The 20,735-nt window shown below is 38.5% G+C and overlaps 1 protein-coding gene across 1 annotated transcript in view; it reads left to right on the top strand.

Annotated features, from left to right (window-relative positions):
- The window catches only part of LOC111724541 (neurexin-1-like), a 51,505-nt gene that overhangs the window by 839 nt on the left and 29,931 nt on the right, over positions 1-20,735 (top strand). The window contains exon 2 of the mRNA XM_023512065.1: positions 2,497-4,228. Coding sequence (XP_023367833.1) covers positions 3,415-4,228 — 814 coding nt within the window. The 5' untranslated portion in view covers positions 2,497-3,414. The remainder of the gene's footprint in view (positions 1-2,496; positions 4,229-20,735) is intronic.

Here is a 20,735-nt window from a genome sequence, read left to right as displayed (position 1 = left end):
AAGATATCTATATGTATATATTTCTTTCCCGTCTTCATCAGCCCACACTGTCCCTATCCTTAATTTTTGCAGTAAACTCCACGATCCAAGAAACTGCACTGGTAATAGAGATGGAGCTTAGAGACTGGGCGGGAAAGCCAGGGAGAATTTTGGGTGTGCATTTGTATTGAGGGACTTTAGAAAAGCCAGAAGCAAAAAAAGATAGGCACTTCTAAAAAATTTCCCACATATTTCGGGTTCTTTATGAGGATATATATTGAAGGGTGCATGGAAAGATAGGGGTGTGTGTGCGCGCGCGCGCGCTTGTGTGTGTGTGTATGAGAGAGAGAGAAAGAGAGAGATACCATAAACATATTAAAATATTCAACTGCAGCTGATGATCGTACTGTATTGATCCTTCCAGTGGCTTGGGAATGAATTTGATTCTAGAAATGCAAGAAAAGATTAATGAGGCTGTTAGTCTGCTTTTGAATTAGAGCGCTTCTTCTTTTGGCTGCAGTGAGATTGTTTTTCAGATCCCTTTATTTCATCCTCTAATTTGTGAACTCGCCAGGTCTTTCCGGCACCTAGAGAGAATCCTCTTTCTCCATATAAATACAGATACGCTCTCACACACAATGAGCTTCCTCTAAGAACTGGGAGAACCAGTTAACCTCCCCTTTGGTGAGAATATACACATACATCTATCTATCTGTACATCGCTACACCTTTAGGTATTTTTTCCTCTTTGCTCCTCTATTCCTTAAAAAATTGTCAAGGTGTGCACTAGTGCAGGAGAGCAAGGGAGGGGGAGGGGAAGGTGATGTGATCTTTGCAATATTAATTAATAAAAAATTGGCTCCCACACAGTCAGACCCACAAGCAAAAAAGGTTTTCCAACATACAAGCTTGAGGATGGGTTCAAAGCATTACTCTTGATTGTGATAATCAGATTATTTTTCAAATGACTGAAAATGTAGCAGATTCCTCTGTCCACATAAAAATGAAAATATATTGAAGAATATGCTATTTCAGATGGTTTTTAAGAGCACCTTTCTTTGGGTTTGGCACAGGAGTAGATATGAATGGTGATTGTTAGTGTGATGTATCAGCCATAACAAATAAGCAACTGAGATTTTTTATTTCCTTTTGCTAGTGGGCAGTATGTGCACAGGCATGGTGTGTGTGTCTGCTGAAAGACAGAGGAACCAGTCATCAATTTCATCAGGGAGGAACTTGAAGTGGGATCCCCTAGCTTGGTGGCTCTCAGCTGACACCTGTAGGGATTGCTCTGTACTGAAGAGAATTGCTCTCAGCTCTCCCCACAGAGCAGCAGCAGCAGCACAATGCAGGTGCCATAAATTACTGAGAGTTTCAGCTTTTGGGAGGGGGTGTTAATTGAATAATGAGCTTTTATGTCCAGGCAATAAATCTGGGGCATATGTGTGTTTGTGTGTGTTGCCCTATGTGTGTGTAGGGGGGGAGTAGTGTCAGATGCTGAGGAAAATACATGTGCTTCCTTGACATGACCAGATGATACATTTGTGATTCTTTTTCAAACTATAAGAGTAATTTTATTTTGGGGGGTGGGTGGCGATGACTTAGAAAAAAATCCCAGCATATGTGATTTCTGTACCTTTTTAAATCTGCCAGAGTAGACTTGTATAAAGAGAAGAGATTTAATAGTATAAGGAGTAATTCAAAGGTATAGTTTTAAATTCTGGCATCCTGGAGCCATAGGAGCTGAGGTGACACATGCCAACTGCTGCTCTGGCCACACAAATCCTAGGGGCTGCCAGTCAGAGGAGGATTGAAGAGGAGTTAGATCACTACACTGTTAGGCAAAATATTAGATATTTTACTCATCTGTAGAGGAGGTAATATTATGGCAATTGAAACATAAATACTGCCAAAAATACATAACTGGTTCCAATTAGATTTTTTTTAATAAAAGGTTATTCCTTTAACAAAAAGGAAGACTACACTGTATAAAAATTTTAAAGAGAATACCAAGAAACCATCAATATCCCTTCTCTCTCTGAGAAAAAAAATGGTAGGAAGCTGTACAAGTCGAAGCTGGCAGCTTCTTATTAACAGTTTGATTGACTTTGCCTGTTGTAAAATCTGCTATTAATTGAGATCTGAATAAGTAATATTTTTACTTTCCATATAACCAGCACACGCATTTTTTCCTCCCCTCATATATTTCAAAAGTAAAACTATCTTGGAAATAGAAAAAGATAACCATGATAACAATCTCTATTTAAAACTTGGAGTTACGTATTAATGGTTATAAGCCACAAGGGTGGAATGTCTGATTGTAAGAGTGTGATGTTAATTATTGGGAAATTTTAGCCTTACTTGTAGGTCAAGACAAAAAAAAAATAAGCTTCATCAGGTAAGATTAACTCTTTGTCTTAGTAATAGCACCAATTCTATACTTCTTTCTGTGCTGAAAGAAATACCTTATATGTGATATTATAATTGACTTTAAACCTTAATTTTAATTCTCCGCAGATTTCTGGGTCCTTATGAAAAGACAAAATACAACCAAAATGCATCACCAATCCACAACCAATTGATGTGCTAGCATCTGAGCTTGGTCTTCCAGAGGTGGAGAGGAGGAGGAAGAGCTGTTGCGATTTCCACATCTAACAGCTTCTGGCTATCTCACAACTGCTGGGTTGGAGTCCTGCTGCTGGGGAGGTTAAAAACAGAAGTAAAATCCACCCTGTAAGACCAGGCACAAGGAATTGAGCTGTAGCTGCAGTGTGCTGAGGTACACGACAGGATGGAAGAAGCAAGCCTCTGAAGCTGCTCTGAGGTTGATAAGTGGTGCCCTGAAAAGGCGACACTCCTCCCTGCCTTCTGGTTTGGGGCACTACATCTGCAGGGCCAGCACTCCAGGCATCCACAAGCATCCGAGGATACCGGTTCATTGCTGGCTTTTGTACTTCCCTGAGACAAGTGTTTGCTTCTTACCGACTCTAACTGCTTCACCTTTGCCTGGTCCCACTGGTGGTACTTGGCAGGGAATGGTATTTGAGGAGTGAAATATCTGCTGACACCACACATGCCCTTAAACTAATTCATCAGACTCCAATGGATCAGTGATAAACCACTGATCTTCTGTTGACACCTTTTCCAGCACGTTGCCTCCAAAGTGTACCCTCCCTTTGGTCTGGAAGTTCTGTGGCTGCCCTGTACCACCGGGGTCTACGTCTTCCAGTTGGAAGGGGACTACAGGGAGAGAGGGAGGGGTTGTTGGAAGAAGAAGAAGAAAAAAAGAACTAGATAAAGGAGGGTCCATCCCTCCCGCCCTGCCTGCCCCCTTTCCCTCCTTCCTTTGGGGATCCTTATTTCTTCATCACGGTGTCCAGGACCATTTTGACCCTGTCGACCCCGGCACCCCCCCGCCGCACCCCCGCCCCGAGCATGGGGACGGCGCTGCTCCAGCGCGGGGGCTGCTTTCTGCTGTGCCTCTCGCTGCTGCTCCTGGGCTGCTGGGCCGAGCTGGGCAGCGGGCTGGAGTTCCCGGGCACCGAGGGCCAGTGGACGCGCTTCCCCAAGTGGAACGCCTGCTGCGAGAGCGAGATGAGCTTCCAGCTGAAGACGCGCAGCGCCCGCGGCCTCGTGCTCTACTTCGACGACGAGGGCTTCTGCGACTTCCTGGAGCTCATCCTGACGCGCGGCGGCCGCCTGCAGCTCACCTTCTCCATCTTCTGCGCCGAGCCCGCCAGGCTGCTGGCGGACACGCCGGTCAACGACGGGGCGTGGCACAGCGTGCGCATCCGCCGCCAGTTCCGCAACACCACGCTCTTCATCGACCAGGTGGAGGCCAAGTGGGTGGAGGTCAAGTCCAAGCGCAGGGACATGACGGTGTTCAGCAGCCTCTTCGTCGGGGGGCTGCCCCCCGAACTGCGCGCCGCCGCGCTGAAGCTCACCCTGGCCTCGGTGAGGGAGAACGAGCCCTTCAAAGGGTGGATTCGGGACGTGCGCGTCAACTCCTCCCAGGCCCTGCTGGTGGACAGCAGCGAGGTGAAGCTGGACGACGAGCCGCCCAACAGCGGCGGGGGCAGCCCGTGCGAGGCGGGCGAGGAAGGCGAGGGAGGGGTGTGCCTCAACGGAGGCGTGTGCTCCGTGGTGGACGACCAGGCCGTGTGCGACTGCTCGAGAACCGGCTTCCGCGGCAAGGACTGCAGCCAAGGTAGGCCCGACGCCCGACCCGCGGGGCCTGGGCCTGGGCAGGGCGGGAGGCCGGGCAGGCAGGTGGGCCGGGCTGGTGCATGGGGTCTTCCTTCTCCGGTCAAGGTGTGGCAGTTCGCTGTGAGGTGAAGGTCTGGCAGCCTCCCTAAGGACTTCCCCCAGCTCCAGCCTGGAATCCTCTCAGTGACTGAGCAGCCCCTCCACCCCCCAGGTCCAGTCTGCTCCCGGAGCCCTTCCTACCAACCCTACTGTCTGGGCCTCTCCTCTTCCTCAGGTTCTTGGGCACCTTGGTCCCTCTGTATTTAAGGGGCCATGGCCCACATACAGGAGCACTACGTTTCCCTCTGCCACCTCTAGCTTTATAAAAACACAGACTTTGCCCGTAAGACGCAGACAAGCACTTAGAGTCTAGAAGCTCGGGGATGTGTTTGGTGAAGAATGAAGCGCAGGAGAGGTTCACCATGGCCATGGTTGAGAACACCCACGTGGTGATGGTTACTCATGGTAAAGGACAGGAGAGACGGGGTTCACAGACACTGCTGTGCCTTTGGCAAATAGAGCGGTAAAGACTTGCTGTTGGCTCTGCAAAGCTGGAGGAGACGTGAAGCTTTTTGATTAACAGGAGGAGTCCCCCCCCTCCCCCCCGTGAGGTGGGGATTAATACTGGTTTCCATGGTTATGTCCAAGTCCAACGTCTATCAATTTTAAGTAAAATTTTGTGATTTCTGTGCTTTCTTGAAGTGCGAGAGAGGTCAGCTAATGTTTTAAAGTGTTCAGAGATTCAGTGACATATTTCTCAATTAACAAATGCCTAAGACAGGGAAATACAGTGGTAGAGAAATACAGAGGTTGCTGGATTGGGAAGCTTCTGCAGGCTAATAAACGGGGCATGCATGTGAGGGATTGCAGGTGATTTTCAAAGGATATTCAACTAATGACATTAATCTGAGTAGTGGAGGCCAAGTTGTAATTTCTGTGGTTCTTGGGGGATTGAAACAGTGTGGCGTTAAACAACAGAAATCATGCCTAAGTTTTACCGCTTCCCCTCTACAAATAAATCCAGTCTTCAGTGTGTTTCTCGGATGTTGTTTCATGACAAAGCAAGGTAAATACTGTTGTATACATACAGAAAAATCTATGAACAGAGAGTGAGTGAGTGAGTGATGAAAACAGATGTATCAGCGGCTAAGCAAGAACGAAGATGTCAGGGTTTGAAGTAACAGCAAGGCAGTCAACCCACAGACACATGGTATGTGTACGGCAGAGATGGGTTAAAAAAAGGTGAATTATTAAGTCTAATTTTGAAAAGCTGTATGTGTGACCGTTATTGTACGCCTCTTGCTCTCTATTTTTGCTGACACTGCCAAGGGGAACTAGCCTTTGTAAATCTTATTAGACTTGGCAGTTCTCTCTCACTTGACTTCAAGAGAAATGAAGACTTGATACAATTTGCAATTGTTTAAACAGCAAAGGGAGTTAGTTAGGAAGGAAGAAGGCTGGTCTTTAGGAGAGTTCTGTAGCTTTCATGGACTAGTGGGGTTGAAAAAAAGAAAAGAAGAGAAAAGGGCTATTTTATTCCCACTCTGTCTTCATGTGAGTTTTCGTTTTTATTATATTTTAGCTTAAGTAATTATTGAAGACTGTGTATTCCATGGTCAGAAGCATGACTTCAGCTTTTGCAGTCATTTCCATAGATGTAAAATCAGGCATTATAGTTAAGAATTAAATCTAACCTAATTGTAAATTGTGAATAAGGTAGCTAGAAATGATGATTTCTAAATTATAATTTGAAATTGCATACCTTTGCACTGATTAATAAAAATAAATTTTAAAAATGAACATTATTTTATTGCAAAATTGCTTTAAGTTTCTTAATGCCATTTTAACAAATAGAGGAGGCAATTTACTGAGGGACACGTGAAAATGTAACTTCCTTTCTTAAATTAGGAAACAAATATGACACAATGACAGCTTGTACTGCGTGGGAAGGTGTTTAAAATGAAAATTTTTATTTTTCTATGCATTTTTAATGTAGGGATCCAGAGATCATGAATAAGCAGGACCAATTAAGGTGGAGAAAGAATGAAAAAAGTAATACGTTAAAGGGAAACAGTATTAGATGTCTCTGAAATGCATTTTATTTTGGCAAATGGATAGATCTTTCTTTAAGATAAAGAATTTGGAATTACCAAGGTACATAATTGAATAGTGTGGTGCTTGATGCATAAGATAATTCAACTCAGAAAAGCAAATTCATCAGGATAGTACTGGAGCATTGATTTATTTTAAAAAATTGAGCTGAAAATGGAGTGTAAAGATCACCACTAGTCGTGGAAGGAAAACAAAAGGCTGGATTCTTTAGAGTATCACATAAATGGGAGATGGAGTTATAAGGCAGAGTTGGGCTTCCTATAAAGATTGGCTCCATTTTGCTTATTTCCTCTGTTTCATGTGTGTCAAATGACTATTGAATAATTAATTGAGACTGGATGCCTCTCCCAACACTGATCATGTATTGATGGCTAAGGATAGATGATTTCTGTTCACATGAAGTATAAACAAAGCCTTGCTCTTATAGAGCCAGTATTTACACTGATTGCTACATTCTTTACAAAAATTAATTTTAAACAAATGAATTCTTATGCCTTGGAGAAAATTTAGGGGAAAAGAAAACAAGCAAATATTAAACACACATTCAGATTATCCCTGGCTTCACCTGCCATTCCTTTTAAAATTTTAATATTATTTTAGTTGCTTTCATATTTAAAATACAACAAGAATTATTGAAAAGAAAATAAGACTTCCATAAGAAGACAGGAATATTCTTTATCTTCTACCCCCCTCTGCCCTTGGACGAGAGTGCCTTGAAACAACTTATGCACCTGTGAATTTCTAGACTATTTGAATTGAATGAAGCCAGTTTCATTTTGGATTTATGTTTATTCAGGCCTAGCCAGTTTTATTTATTGATTGATACATTTATTTGTTTGTTTGTTCCTGTATTGAGGAGAGCATGCCCAGGAAAGCTTGTGTGTCATGATCAGGTTTGTGGTGAGCCGGAAGAAGAGCATAAACACTGTTACTCCCAAGCCTATGTCATCATGTCTGCTGGATAGGATTTCTGTATAGGATTTAGTTCATTAGGGTTGAGATTTTTTTTTTTTTTTTTTTAGGTTTAGGTGTTATTCAAGAGAAATATATAGATAGATAGATAGATTTATAAGTGACTAATGGACCAGAAATAATTTGTTCATCTTTGACCCTGAGAATCAGCTTTAGAACCCAACTTACCAAACATGTCATATTTCCTGAATGATGGCTGCTTACTAGGTGCATAGCTTTTTCATATTTATCTCATCTAAGTGCTTCTGGAACATTATTATTTAATATGCTTCTGCTCAAGGGTACTAAGAGTTTCCCAACAAGATGAAAGAATCACTGAATTCCATAGCTACTAGCTTAAAAACAAGAATAAAAAGGATGATCAGTGAGAAATTAAGTTATACTTCTTATGATTTCCAGATCTAGTCTCATGCATTTTAAGGTCATCTATGCTAAAATTTCACATTAGACTGTGTCACTTTTTTGCACTTTCTCTGTTTAAATGGCCATAAGCACATGACTTATGCTGACTGATTGTTTTATATTTCTGAAATCACAAAGTGATAGATATTACTTAATAAAGCCCCTGCTGTCTGTGACTTTACTCATGTGACCAGATAGACAATCCTGTTTACTCATTCATTCAGTTATTAATTTCTTTACTCAACAAATATTAAGTCTTAGTGTATGTTAGCATACTAGACCTATGCAGGAAAATGGTTAGTATACTCAGAAATAGTTTCTACCTTCATCGACTTCATAGTCTAGTGAGGAGACATATTAACTTTAAAAAATGGAAATTTGAAATGGCAGTATATATTTTGAAGGATGGGTACAGGGTCCCATGAAAACTTAAAATATTGTGAGCTGACCTAATAGAAGGTTTTCCTGAAGAGTGATAATTAAAATCTGGAAGACCAGAATGAGGTAGTAAACAGAGGAGTATTAGGTCGGGAAAGGCAGCAGAACAGCAGTCAGGGGCAGGAGATGGCTGAGCATTGAGTGTCTTCATGCTATGGGAGGGCTCACTCCATAGTCAAGACAGGACTGGGGCTTGGCCATGTTGGGCCTTCTGCATCAAGTCAAGGATTTTACTCTATATTGTAAAAGCGAGAGAAGATCAATGGAGAAAATACAGTGTGGATGGTGGGGAGGAAGATGGCATTATCAAATTTGTATTTCAAAAGTCACTCTGTCTACAATGTGAGAACAAATTGAAAGGGAGCCAGAGCAAAAGGGAAAACATTATTTTCTGTTTGTCAGTCAACAACATTTGTTAAGCTCCCTCTGTAAGCTGTAGACTGAACTAGGGGAAAACCAGTATTCTTTCTCACAGTTAGAATCTTCATGGGTTTGGTCACATATAGAAATCTAAGGCCATTTATTGTTTACAACACATTAAAAAAGTAAAAGGCATTATTGGAGCCCTTTATACGGATTGTCATTTGGTTTCCCTCAGGTATACTGTTGAATCTATGGGCTTCTAGAACCTAGTGGCATTGTGACAATATATGTCATATTGGTTTTTTATTCAACATTTTAACCCCTACAGTAAAGGAAACTATTATGTAGGGACTTAAAATCTTTTCACATTTTTAAATTTAAGTAGTTATTGTATAATTAGCTACTGCACAAAAATGATTCAGAGTTTTGTTTGAAATCTGCTATAGTAGGAAAAGATTTTAACCAGTGTTAAAAAAACATTGTTTACAACACGGAAATTTGTCAGTGGTTTTGATCTAGATGACATGTCTGGGAAGTCCCTAAAGTAAGACAGTTAAAGTTATCTGTTTATTGAAAATCCTGGCTTACCTGTAAATTAATAATAAAAGCTGAGTTCCCATTCTAGAATGCCACGGATTGGGTAGAATGTGTTATTTAAAATTTGTTTTCCTATACTGAAATGCATTTGTACAGTAAAGGTTAAATTTTACAGACTCTTGAGCCAGACTTCCTGGATTCAAGTAGTACACTCAAACTTTCTATTCCTCAATTTTATTATCTGTTAAATCAAAATGAGAATAGTACTTAATACCTAGGACTCTTAAGAAAATTAAGCAGGTAACTTTAGGTAAAGTTCTTAAAACTGCACTATAAGTGGATACCACTATTATCACTGGTACCATTTTCTTAGGGGTACTTTCAAGCAAATTCAAATATGGAACTTTTCTTTCTTTCTTATCTAAAAGAAATTTTATGTAATATGATCCTTGCTCATCAGTAGTAATTAAGCAAAAAAGAAAAACAAAGTAATAGTGATTCTTTAATTGCCCCAAAGTTTCAATTTATAAAGACAATGAACCTCTTTTTCTATTTTATTCTATTTTTATTTCTTGTTCTAATGTCACCCATGTCTAATGGTAATTTAAGATATTTAAAAATGAGAATTTTATGATTTAGCCGCATTTAACACACAGGCATTTGTAGAAATTGTCTTTCACTCTCCTAATACCTATATTTCATTCTAATTCTGTACTTAAGCAGTGATGTTTTACTATATGTATTAATAATTTACCTAAAATACTATTTATCTTTAAAGTTCATACTGTTATTTATGTATCAAATGGGAATGTTTTTAATAGTTTTAGTATAAAAGTGGGTCTGTCTGATTTATAATTTGTCTCTGAGACTCATCTATCAGTTAAAGTTATTTGCATGTATGCTGCAAACAAGCTTGGTAATATATTTAAACTTTAAAAAGCTCAAGCAAGCTATTTTTATAGTTATCATAAGTAGATAATATTTTTGCAGCATAAAGTTGCCTATGTTTCAGTGAAATCACATTCTAATTTTGGATATCATTAAATGAAATGTGATAATTAAACTAATTATTAAAAATAAAATTATCCTGGTTGATTATAAGACTGGAACTATGAAATATTTCTTTGTTATTCTTAGCTGGAGTGTGAGAATTAGGACTCTGAGTCACAGTAGTTCCCGAAAATGGGTTGTATACCCATTTCTCCTTGAGTATTTGTTAACTACACTGATAACAGAGTTAACTCCTATTAAAAGTCAGGTCTTACTATAGAGACCAGGTTTCACTGTATTATGGAATTAATAAACCTACTCTGAGAAGTTGCTATGCAAATTGTGTTTTCAAAAAGTGTGCAAACATATTTGATTTAATGCAGGATAAATCATTTTTAACATTTTAATAGTTTCTACCTTACAAGAAATAGTATGCAAAACTCATACGTTTTTTTCTTGTGTACTTCTCTGTAATTTTATGCCTTTCTTTTCTGTTACTTGTTAAGTGCAAGAATAGGTAAATTTACATGATCTTTGCATAATGGTCTTAAATGTTCCAACAAGGTTTAAAAAAAAATTTTTTTTGGTCATTTGCTTTATAACTTTTCAAAAATCCCATGGTTTTGTCTTTCTTTCTTGAGCCTGGATTCCATGTAGTTCTACCTAAATATGGGGTGTGTCCAGGTACCCTCAGATTCCTTTCCTGTCATGAGGTTATTTACATCTTTTGTGTAAACCGAGCATGGGTTGGGATCTGAAGAACTAAATTCCAGATATGGCTTGGCTTCTAAATAAATATTGAAAGTACAGTGAAGCCATTTATGTTCTATGTTTAAATTTCCAAAATCACGAATTGGGAAACCACCTAATCAGACTGCTATCAATAATGTATGTGTTTAGTGAACTCCCGTCAGCCTCCCTTACAGAGTTCTTGTGAGTATGTAAGTTCAAAATAGATACAAGTCTATGTTGATGGAGACCAGAATAGAGATTACCTTTCAGGGGTGCTGACTAGAAGAGTACAAAACAGTGTCTGTGGGCATGATCTGAATGGTGCTTATTTGAGTATATATATTTGTAAAGATTCATGGAACTATACTCTTAAGATTTTTGTACTTTACTGTATGTAAGCGCGACCTCAGCTTTTAAAAACATCCCCTTAATGAATACCAATGCACAGTATTATATATATATATATATATATATATGTTATTTTCTTATAAAATAATTCATAAGGGAAATCTATGTGGAAGAAATGGAGCAAAAGCATCACGTATTTATAATATAGATCCAAAGGCCATTCAGGAGAACAAGTGCATTTACATATAAAAACAATTAAGAGTAAGTGGAGGAAGTACTTTGTTTTCAATATCTTATACAACATTCGAACTTGAATCATTTCCCACTCTCTTGTTCCTTATAATGTTTAGGGAAAAAATCCATAGGTTCTTCTTTATATTTGTACCAATTCAGCAAAAATCCTACTAATGCCATCAGGCAAGGGAAGTGTTCCAATTAGGATACTTAAACTTCTGTAATTGTTAAGTAATTGAATGATGGATATTTGGTTAAAGCTCAGTAAATACTTAATAAGCAATTGAATATTAGGAAAAGCATTATTAGTTTAAACATAACTTATCACAGTGCTCTCTAAATCTACCTATGTGTGAGTATGTATGTGTATATTATTCCCCCAAATATTATTCCATCAAATTATTTCAAAAAATGCATTATGGTATCCTTTAATGATACCATGGTGCCTCTGGAATTTGAGTACAATTTGAAGTCATTCTGCTTAGAATCACAGTGATTATTTTAATTACTCTTTAGTGTTCATTGAGTGAAAGGCATTGTGCAGTGTGCTTTGTCCACATTACTTTATTTCCACAACAGTCCTACTTGATATGTTTTATACAATTCCCATTTTACTGATGATAAAATTGTGGGTTAGAAAAGCACTTACTGAAAGTCCAGTATCTGTAAGTGGCCATGCTGGAATTTGAGCTCAGGTATTTACAATACCTCAGCAAGCAGCTGTTTGCATTATATGACATAACTTATGATATAAGTGACATTTCACCTACCAAATGGATGCTGGGAATTTGTTCACTTGTTGTCAACTTGGTGCTAATTTAAATGGCTGACTTCAATAAAGCCTTCACATTTGAGGGTTGTGACAGACCCTTGAGTTCCACTTCTTAATGTCATGATAATGAGGAAAATGAAACAGGTTGTCAGAATTCATCTCTCTTTGTTTCCATAACACTTATTTCCTTTGTTGACCTTTTTTCATACTTTAATGTATTGATTCTATTCTATTGTAAAGCCCCAATAGATTGCATCTAAAGACCATCACAAGATTTGGGGCTTTTCTCTAAAAGAACTTAATTTTTTATAAAACAAGCAACACAAAATTTCTATCCATTTTAGAGCTTGAAAGATAAAATTACTGAAATTATTGAAGTCCATAGTGATTCAGCACAAATAGAAATACCTAGCCCAGTCACATAAATAGACACTTATTTAGTGAGAGTTGCTGAGTTAGAACTTGTTTCTGCTAAAGATAAAGATGATGGTACAGTGGGCACTTAACTGAAATTTCATAATGAGAAGATAGTGCCTCTTTTAGGACAAGTGAGTTTGGCTTCCCAACGCATTGCCTAAAGTTGAGGTTAGGAGTGGTTCTTAGAGTTAGATATATTCTCTATGCTATTTCTGGTATATATGAGAAACTATTATTGGAAAGAAGTGGGAGGAAAATAAGTCTGACCTGGCAAGCCAAAGTGCTGACCTGGACTCTTGTGCAGTTACTTGTGCTCAAATCTATCTGGACTGTAATTAGAAATACACAGTCACCACATTGCCAGAACAAGTGCTACTTCAAATGGCACTTTCCTAGGTTGGTTCCCAGGAGAGATCTGGTGGTCCAGAAGTTAGAAGAAGGGCTGCCAAGATGAACAGGTGCTTCACTAGCATTCTAACTTCAGAAGGGGCTTTTCTGAGTTTAATTATAGACATAATGAATTCTGTGTGGATGCTAATCCATGATGAATGTGGCACTGATCAGAGAGTTTAGGAGGTACTGCTGTTAGTGACCTGACGGTACCTGGCCCTGTATGTGGAAATAACCAAGCTTAAGTGTTATCTCATTCAGACATTGCTAGACTCAGCAGAATAAACAACCCCAGTCCAGCAGAGGCAAGGAAATTAAAGACTCATGTTTTTCTTCTAAGTAATGATGTCCCTCTATAATTAAGCGTGCCTGGACTCTCCTTAGGGAAATAGCTGGCATGGCAGCATATAACAATAGTTGCTGTATGGAAGATACTACTTGATAGCTTAAGTTCTTTATCTTCAGTGCAAAATTGATCCCCCCCCCCAAACAATGTAATTATTTATTTAAAATTGTGAGGCTCAAAGTATTAAATGTTTAATTTATTGAAATGAAAACATTATAAAAATAGGAAGTTATATACTGTGTTTCGCTGCGCAAATGAACAGTTAAGTGTGTAATCTTTGTTTAAATTTGAGCCAACTTTCTATGAAGTAAAGTAATGAGGTATTTTAAAACGATAAGCTATTTACTTTTGCTATATGAATATATATGTATCTGTATACACACACTAATATACATAAAAACATGTATCAAGCAAATGATATAATCAAAGCAAAGACAAATTTTTAAAAACCTTGAAAATAATCTTAAAATCTTCATAAATATACATAGATTAAAAATGCCATGAAAATGTCATGTATTTATGATTTAAAATAGCATACATAAAATGCATATTTTTTCCTACACAAGGCCCTAGAAAACTGAAAATTCTCTCTTTCTAAGTCTATCTTTGTAAGTAAATAAAAGTCTATCTTTATAAGTGAATAATGTTTTGTGAGCATGCATGGTATTGGAGATTTAGGGTTTTCATATTATTGATTAATGTCATCCCAACGTGCATAAAATACCATCTACATTCTGTCTTTCTCTAAGATTATGTTGATAGTTACTGATAGTTACCAAGAGTAATTCACTCTGATAGAACTTCATTACAATGGAACTCGCATAAGTTGGCTATTCAAGGGGTGGAGTGTCACAAACTTGTCAACATAAAGAACTAGGCCTACTGTACTGATAGGTACATGTGGTGCATGTTCAGTTATAAAAATTGGACCAACTTAAGGAGATGATTAGTGAAGGGAGGCAGTCAACTATAGAGATTCTATAGCATTGTATTGCCATGAGCCACATAAATAGATGAAAAGTGTTGAACTAATATTGGTATTATTAACATCTTAAAGATGTTAATACATAAAAATACTAGAGGGTTAAACTTATTTACTAAGTTCCCAAGGACTTCAAAATAAGCAACAATCACCACAAGAATGTTTTTAAACAGCTTTAAAAATAATCTCAGAAACCTCTTCTACAAGAATAGTTAAGGAATCTATAGAAACGCTTTTGCTTTTAATATCTAAGTTTTAAAACACATTCCATCGCTCAATTGCTATCATTATGTGGTTTCTTTAAATGTATAGACCATTGATTTTTTCCCCTTTCTGTTCTTTTCAATCCTTATCTAAGTCAGAATGGTAGAGTTAAAATGTTTTTCTTCTATCACATTTTATATTTTTGACTTCAGATAGCATTTGAAGACTTTGTTTCACTTGAAGTTTATCTAGTGTTTATTCGACTACTCTCTGTATTGATTTCCTTCACAAAAAGTACAAGTAGAAGTAGATCTTCAGGAATTAGAAAAATTCTTCTTCAGGAAGTGGCGATCCTCCATGACTGTTGCCGAGACCTGTACACTTTCCCCGAGGTTGTTGGCAGTAAAGAGGAAGGCCGGGCATTTCCCTTCCATCACACCCGTGATATTATTCATCCTAAACATAATCCTTATTTGTTTAACACAGGAACTGTTGCATTTCATCCTAAACAGAGGGGATAAAGATTTGGACTGGGGACAAATACTCAATCATGGAGTGTCTTCTGCCTTTCAAGGTAGAGGATGGAAAGGTGCTTAGGGCTCAGGGAAGCTGATACGCTTGAGATGTGTGATAACGTAGCAAATGAGATAGAAGACAAGAGAAGGGGAAAGCAAGAGGATGGTGAGAGTATTAGAGAAAAAGGTAAATTGAAAGACAGAGGGACAGAGAGAGATTGAGAGAATGAAGAGCTAATAGAACTTGAAACATCTAAGACATAGAGGACGGGTAAGTTAAAGTAAAATGTTAAAAGTGCACACATCTGGTTAGTGGAAGATAGGACTAGAACAAACATTTCTAGACATTTAGCCCTAGGCTTGAAGAGGAGAACAGGAAGAAAATGACAAAAATAAACACAGTTAAGCCACAAAGTATAATTATCCTTTATCTCTAAGTCTAGTTTCTGGCAGTATATCATGAGAATTTTTCATGTTGACTAACAAAATCAACAATAATAGCAAAAATCTTAAATAGTTCTCACAGTTTATCAGGCATCATTTTAAGCTCTTCACTCATATTAATTCATCTGATCCACCCCACAACCCTATAAAGTAAGGGCGTTTTTCCCATTTTATAGGTGAGATAATTGAGGACTAGAGATAATTTTATAATTTCTCAAGTTTTTACATAGGAATTTGCAGAGCTGGCATTTGCACCAAGGCTCCTAACCCCTAAGGCCATATCCTTAACTTGTAATTTCTTCTTTTTATTAATAAAGCAATAAATGACTGTATAACCTCCACATGTGTTCACATAGAAGACTGTCTCCTGTGTTTCCATGGTGTATGTGCAAGCTGTTGCAATTTCATATTGTTCTTCTTTTCAGAATTCCATTTAACTGTTCAATAACTTTTCCTGGGGAAGAATTTCTTTCTTAAATTTAATGAAAATCCTTTCCCTGAGGGCATAAATTAATTTCATCTTATGTCCTCAGTGGACACAAAATCCATGTAGTTAGTATCCCTTTACGTTATCTTTAACTGCCAAAGAGAAAGTGTGCTGTCTTCACTGAGGCAAAAATGTTCCAGATCCCCCATCTTTGAGACTGGTCTGACATTCAGCCTCCTTCCTTTAGTAGCCGCTGCTCCATTGCTCTGACCTACTCGCCCTTGGCCTGGCTGATGCCCTCCCAGAGGCTCCTTCCCAGAATGCACCGTGGCCCTGGCCTGTGTGCCCCAGCCCCAGCCCCAGCATGGCTGCGCTTTCACAGATTCCCTTGCTTTCTTTCTTGCTTTTGTCTAACTTGTTCATTTCTCATTATACTCTGGAAATACCACGTACAGGGGCTTCATAAAATTCTTGGTCGGTTGTTATTGTTATCTGGTGGCCTAAGAAATGTCTCTCACTAGTGTCTGTAGATCAGCAGTCCAAGCTTGAGTAAAGGGAAAAGTCTTGATAGCACTGCCTTGGTAAGCAGGAAAAGTAGGCCAGAAAAATATGAGCTGACAAACGGGAAAAAGAACCTGGACTAAGGAAATCTGGCAGTGGCAGTGTGGGCCACAGAGGGCTATATGGTGGAAATGGATTTGAACACAAGTGCGTTGGTTTAGTTCTAAGGAAAGAGAAAACAGCTTTTGCTTGTATTCTAGGATAAATGTGAGAACAGCCCAGCAAAAGTGGTGGGTGAATCTCTGTTCCCAGATATCCTTAACAATAACTTGGATAGACAACTGCCAGTTTTAAATTGGTCAGGGTTTCACTTTTTCTGGTCAGGTGATGGTTTAAATGATAACCTAAATATATATTTTCAGTTTGATAAAAATATAAATAATTGTACTTTTTCTTAAACCTTTACCATGCAGATCTTCTAAGTCCTGAGTTGGAAGTGGCCCAAAACAAACATCCTCTCTTCCTCCCCAAAACCTACCCTCTGCCAAAAAAGGAAGGGGCGGGATAAACTATTTCTAGAATGTCTGAAATTATAATTCAGAGGTTCATTTGCATGAAATATGGCACCAACTGTTACAGAGTGCTCAGTCCATGAATTACTTCCCCAACTGCCATAACTTGCTGTAGCTGCACATTGGCGTCCCTGGAATACACTCTGGGCAGGAACAACACCCACGTGCTTGTGTTTGCCCTGAGCCAGCTGCCCTTGTCCTCTTTAAAGAGTGGATTGTCCCAGTTTCATGTTTCCTTGAACACAGTTGAGCTAGAGTTACAGCTGCTGCCTGTGTCTCAGACTCACCTGTGTCTCAGACTCACCGTGCACTGCCTCCCTCTTCTTCACCTTGTTATCTCCAGTGTGTCCTCCCAAGACTGAATCCCCCTCCACCAGGTGTGCCCTTCCTACCTTGCTGATTAACTTGATTACATTCAAGTAGTGTCTGTCACTCTCAACCCTTCCCATCTCGTGCCATTACTTCTCTGTGAAGTGTAGCTTTGGGTGAGAAAGAGTTTGGCACTGTTAGGTATAGTTCCTGGAAAAGAATGAGATGACATGGCCAAAAAATAGTTTTGAGCTAAAAACAAGACAAAGAAAACAAAAACTAACAAAGTCCTCATAGAACCAGAAAAAATTATTTCTGGGTGCTCAGCCATGTTCTTGGTTTCCCAGCAAAACCAGGTACATCAGCTGGAAATTGAGTCTCACCTTTGACCCTTCTGGGTTATTTTCCTTCATTTGTAATTTCTAAAGCGCTTATTAAAAAGCTGTCACAAAGGAGGAGAAGAGATGTTAGCTCTGAGTCAGGACTCACCTCTGTGGTCCCAGCACTTGAAGACTAAATGTTTAGCAGCTTAAATAAAGGGCTTGAAGCATGAATACAGGTCTAAAAGGAGTCAAGCATCCCAGAATGAGTGAAACTCACTGTTGATCACAGTTTGTGAAGGTCTACATTAGGGAGGATATGTGTGCTGTTAGTGATGTCATTAAGGGTATCCTCAGTCATAGCAAAAATGGGCAGGTTTACTTTTTGAAAAATGCAGGTACAGTGGTATAACCACAGAGAGTGAGAAACATACAGACCCTTTTTAATAGATTGTGTTAGTCACCAGTCGCTGTAGTGTCTTTGAATATTTTCTGAATCTCTGGCATTACTCTTCATCCCTGCCCCCCACCCAGAACCATTTCTCTCTATCACTAGAGTGAAAAGTCATTTCTCTCATTTGCTAGCATCTTGTTTGGCTAAAAGATAAAGTCACATTCTTGAGAGTGGCAGGCAAGTACTTGTATAGATGCACTTCCTTATCTACACAGTCTACAGTCTCACTTCTTACTTTTTTCTCCCAGCAGAAACTTTTTGATCTAAGCTAATTATTGTGTATAATATGGATGATTATTGCATTTACTCATCTTGGAGCCCTTCTTGGTGCTGTTCTCTCTGGGTTTAATGCCTTTTGTCCAGTCTCTACTGAGTGAACTCTCACTCTTCACTGATGAGCTGTCTACCAATCAGATCTTCTCGGTGAGATTCTCTCTGATACACTCTTCTTGCTTAACGCTGGCTCTCCGCAGAGCCAGTGCTGGCTGCATGTAGACCTTTGTTGGTCTTACCCTCACCACATTTTATTATTATTTATGATCCCACCTTATTTCTTCACTTGATTCTAAGTCCCCAGGGGACCACCTGCACCTGTTATCTATGTAAGAGCTAATAGAGTCTGGTCCATAGTAGCTCAACAAATGTCAGTTAATCTAATTAACTTCAAATATGAAAAAGAGAATATTAATAGTAATGGGGAAACAAAACAAATAAGCAGTCTCTAAAAAAGAAATACAAACAGCCAATAAATGTGTAAAAAGAAGCTTGATTTCAATAAGTAATAAACTAAAACAAGGTATATGCATATTATTTCTCACCTAGTTGGTTGTAAACATTAAAAAGTGCCATCATATCCAGTGTTGACTGAGATGTGGTTACACAGGCATCCTTCTGCTCTTACCCATCTTTAGTTGGAGAAAATTAGTACAGTGTTTCTGAGGGCAATTTAACAGTAACCATGAAAAGTCTAAGTAGGCAAATCATTTAACACAACAATTACACTTCTAGGAACTATTTTTTTTTTTTAACAGAAACATCGGAATAAGTTCCACAAATATATTAGTTCTGATGTATTGTTTGTTATAGTGAAAACAAGTAAATGGACTCAGTCCAAATAACTGGGTAAATAAATCATGGTAAACCCCTATCCCGGGCCTCACAACATGACACCAATTAGGTAGAACTATGTAAACTGGCTTGAAAATATGTTAAAAACATCTAGTGAATATAAAATTTCAAATAGACATAAATTCAAAAATAGGATTATGTATAAACTTATGTAAAAAAGATAAACAAAATGAAAATACCAGGTGTTTTGCTATTTTTGATGGAGGAGGTAAAGAAAAAAATCTACTCAGATTCTTGAGAGAGGAAAGTATTGATTAGTGCAAGTGTGAATTAACAAAGGAAGTTGATGATGCTCCATCTTAAGAGATTTTTCTCTCAGATATTTGAAGTTTGGAGCCAATAGTCAATTTTAGAAGATGAGACCAATTATATGACTTTCCAGGGATTTATAGTATAGTCCTAGATAGTACACTCTAGTTTGGAAATAACAAAATGTTCATTTTGTCTGAACAGAATATGGTGATAACCAGGCTAGATACATTCTGAAAGAATATTATAAAAGAGAGAAGTGTAGAATTTAAATTCTATATAATTTTAAGGGTTATTTTTTTAACATGGGCACCTTTACCAGATTGAAGGATAATCCTCCTGGTGCCTAATGAAAGGATCCTGGCAAGATGTGGAGTCTGAGTGATTTGTGTTAATGTTCCGTTTACAATCTCTCTGGTGTCCCCATCTCTGTTCCCAAATCAGAGCGATTGCAGAATAGGCCAGCGCTGTGTCTAAAATTGGTTTCATGTAGGATCTATTATCATTTCCCTCACACCTCCTTTCCTTGATGAAACTCCCAGAAACATCTAAGAAGTTCCAATTGACTGACAACTTGACGGCTTTACTTCATGCACATGTATGTTATCAATAATTGCGTAGTTGACTCTTTAATTTGTCTATATTTGTGTAAGCATAATGGAACCTGACAATGCAATTTTCTATTGAAAATTGCAAATGGATGACTAAGCGGAGCAATCCGCCTCCTTCCCATTTCTTTTGTACTGATATCTTCTGCTATACCAGGATGCCTACTCTTTGAAAATACCTCATCTATATTCATTCATCGATGCGTATAAATTGATTTGCATGCTCATTTTGCAGTAGCTAAATATGCATTTATTGCATACGTTTTTTTCATAGCTAGTCCAAAGTGGTTCTTTTACCTCTTCCTCAAACATTTAGCTGGCATGAGCCAACAGCATGTAAAATCCAGGTGGTTGCACAACTGGATTTCCATAGAAAATGCTAAAAGCATGATTATTTTAAGAAATATTTAAAAACATGAAGCTGTGGCACTGGAGCTATGTTTGTGGATATACCAGACTTAATAATTTTCAGGTGAATAATAGGTATTTAGAATGTCAGGGACAATACAGAGTGATGAACACGTATCATGGGGGTACACAGAACTCTGATTTAGAAGGTAAAGGAGGCTCCCCACAGGATAGACAGCTAAGGTGAGACTTCCTGTGAACAGGAGCTGGCTAAGCCAATGGAGGGAGAACAAGGAAGAGGCTGCTGCCAAAAGAGACTGTCTCATTCAAGGAGCTGAAACGTACTTCAGAGTTTCTAATACACAGAAGAAAGATGATGATGGGTGTTAAATACAGG

Source organism: Otolemur garnettii, unplaced genomic scaffold, assembly GCF_000181295.1.
Source record: "Otolemur garnettii isolate 467f Iridium unplaced genomic scaffold, OtoGar3 scaffold00024, whole genome shotgun sequence".
NCBI lineage: Eukaryota > Metazoa > Chordata > Mammalia > Primates > Galagidae > Otolemur > Otolemur garnettii.
Note: the sequence above shows the minus strand (reverse complement) of the source record. Positions and strands in the feature narration are given on the sequence as shown.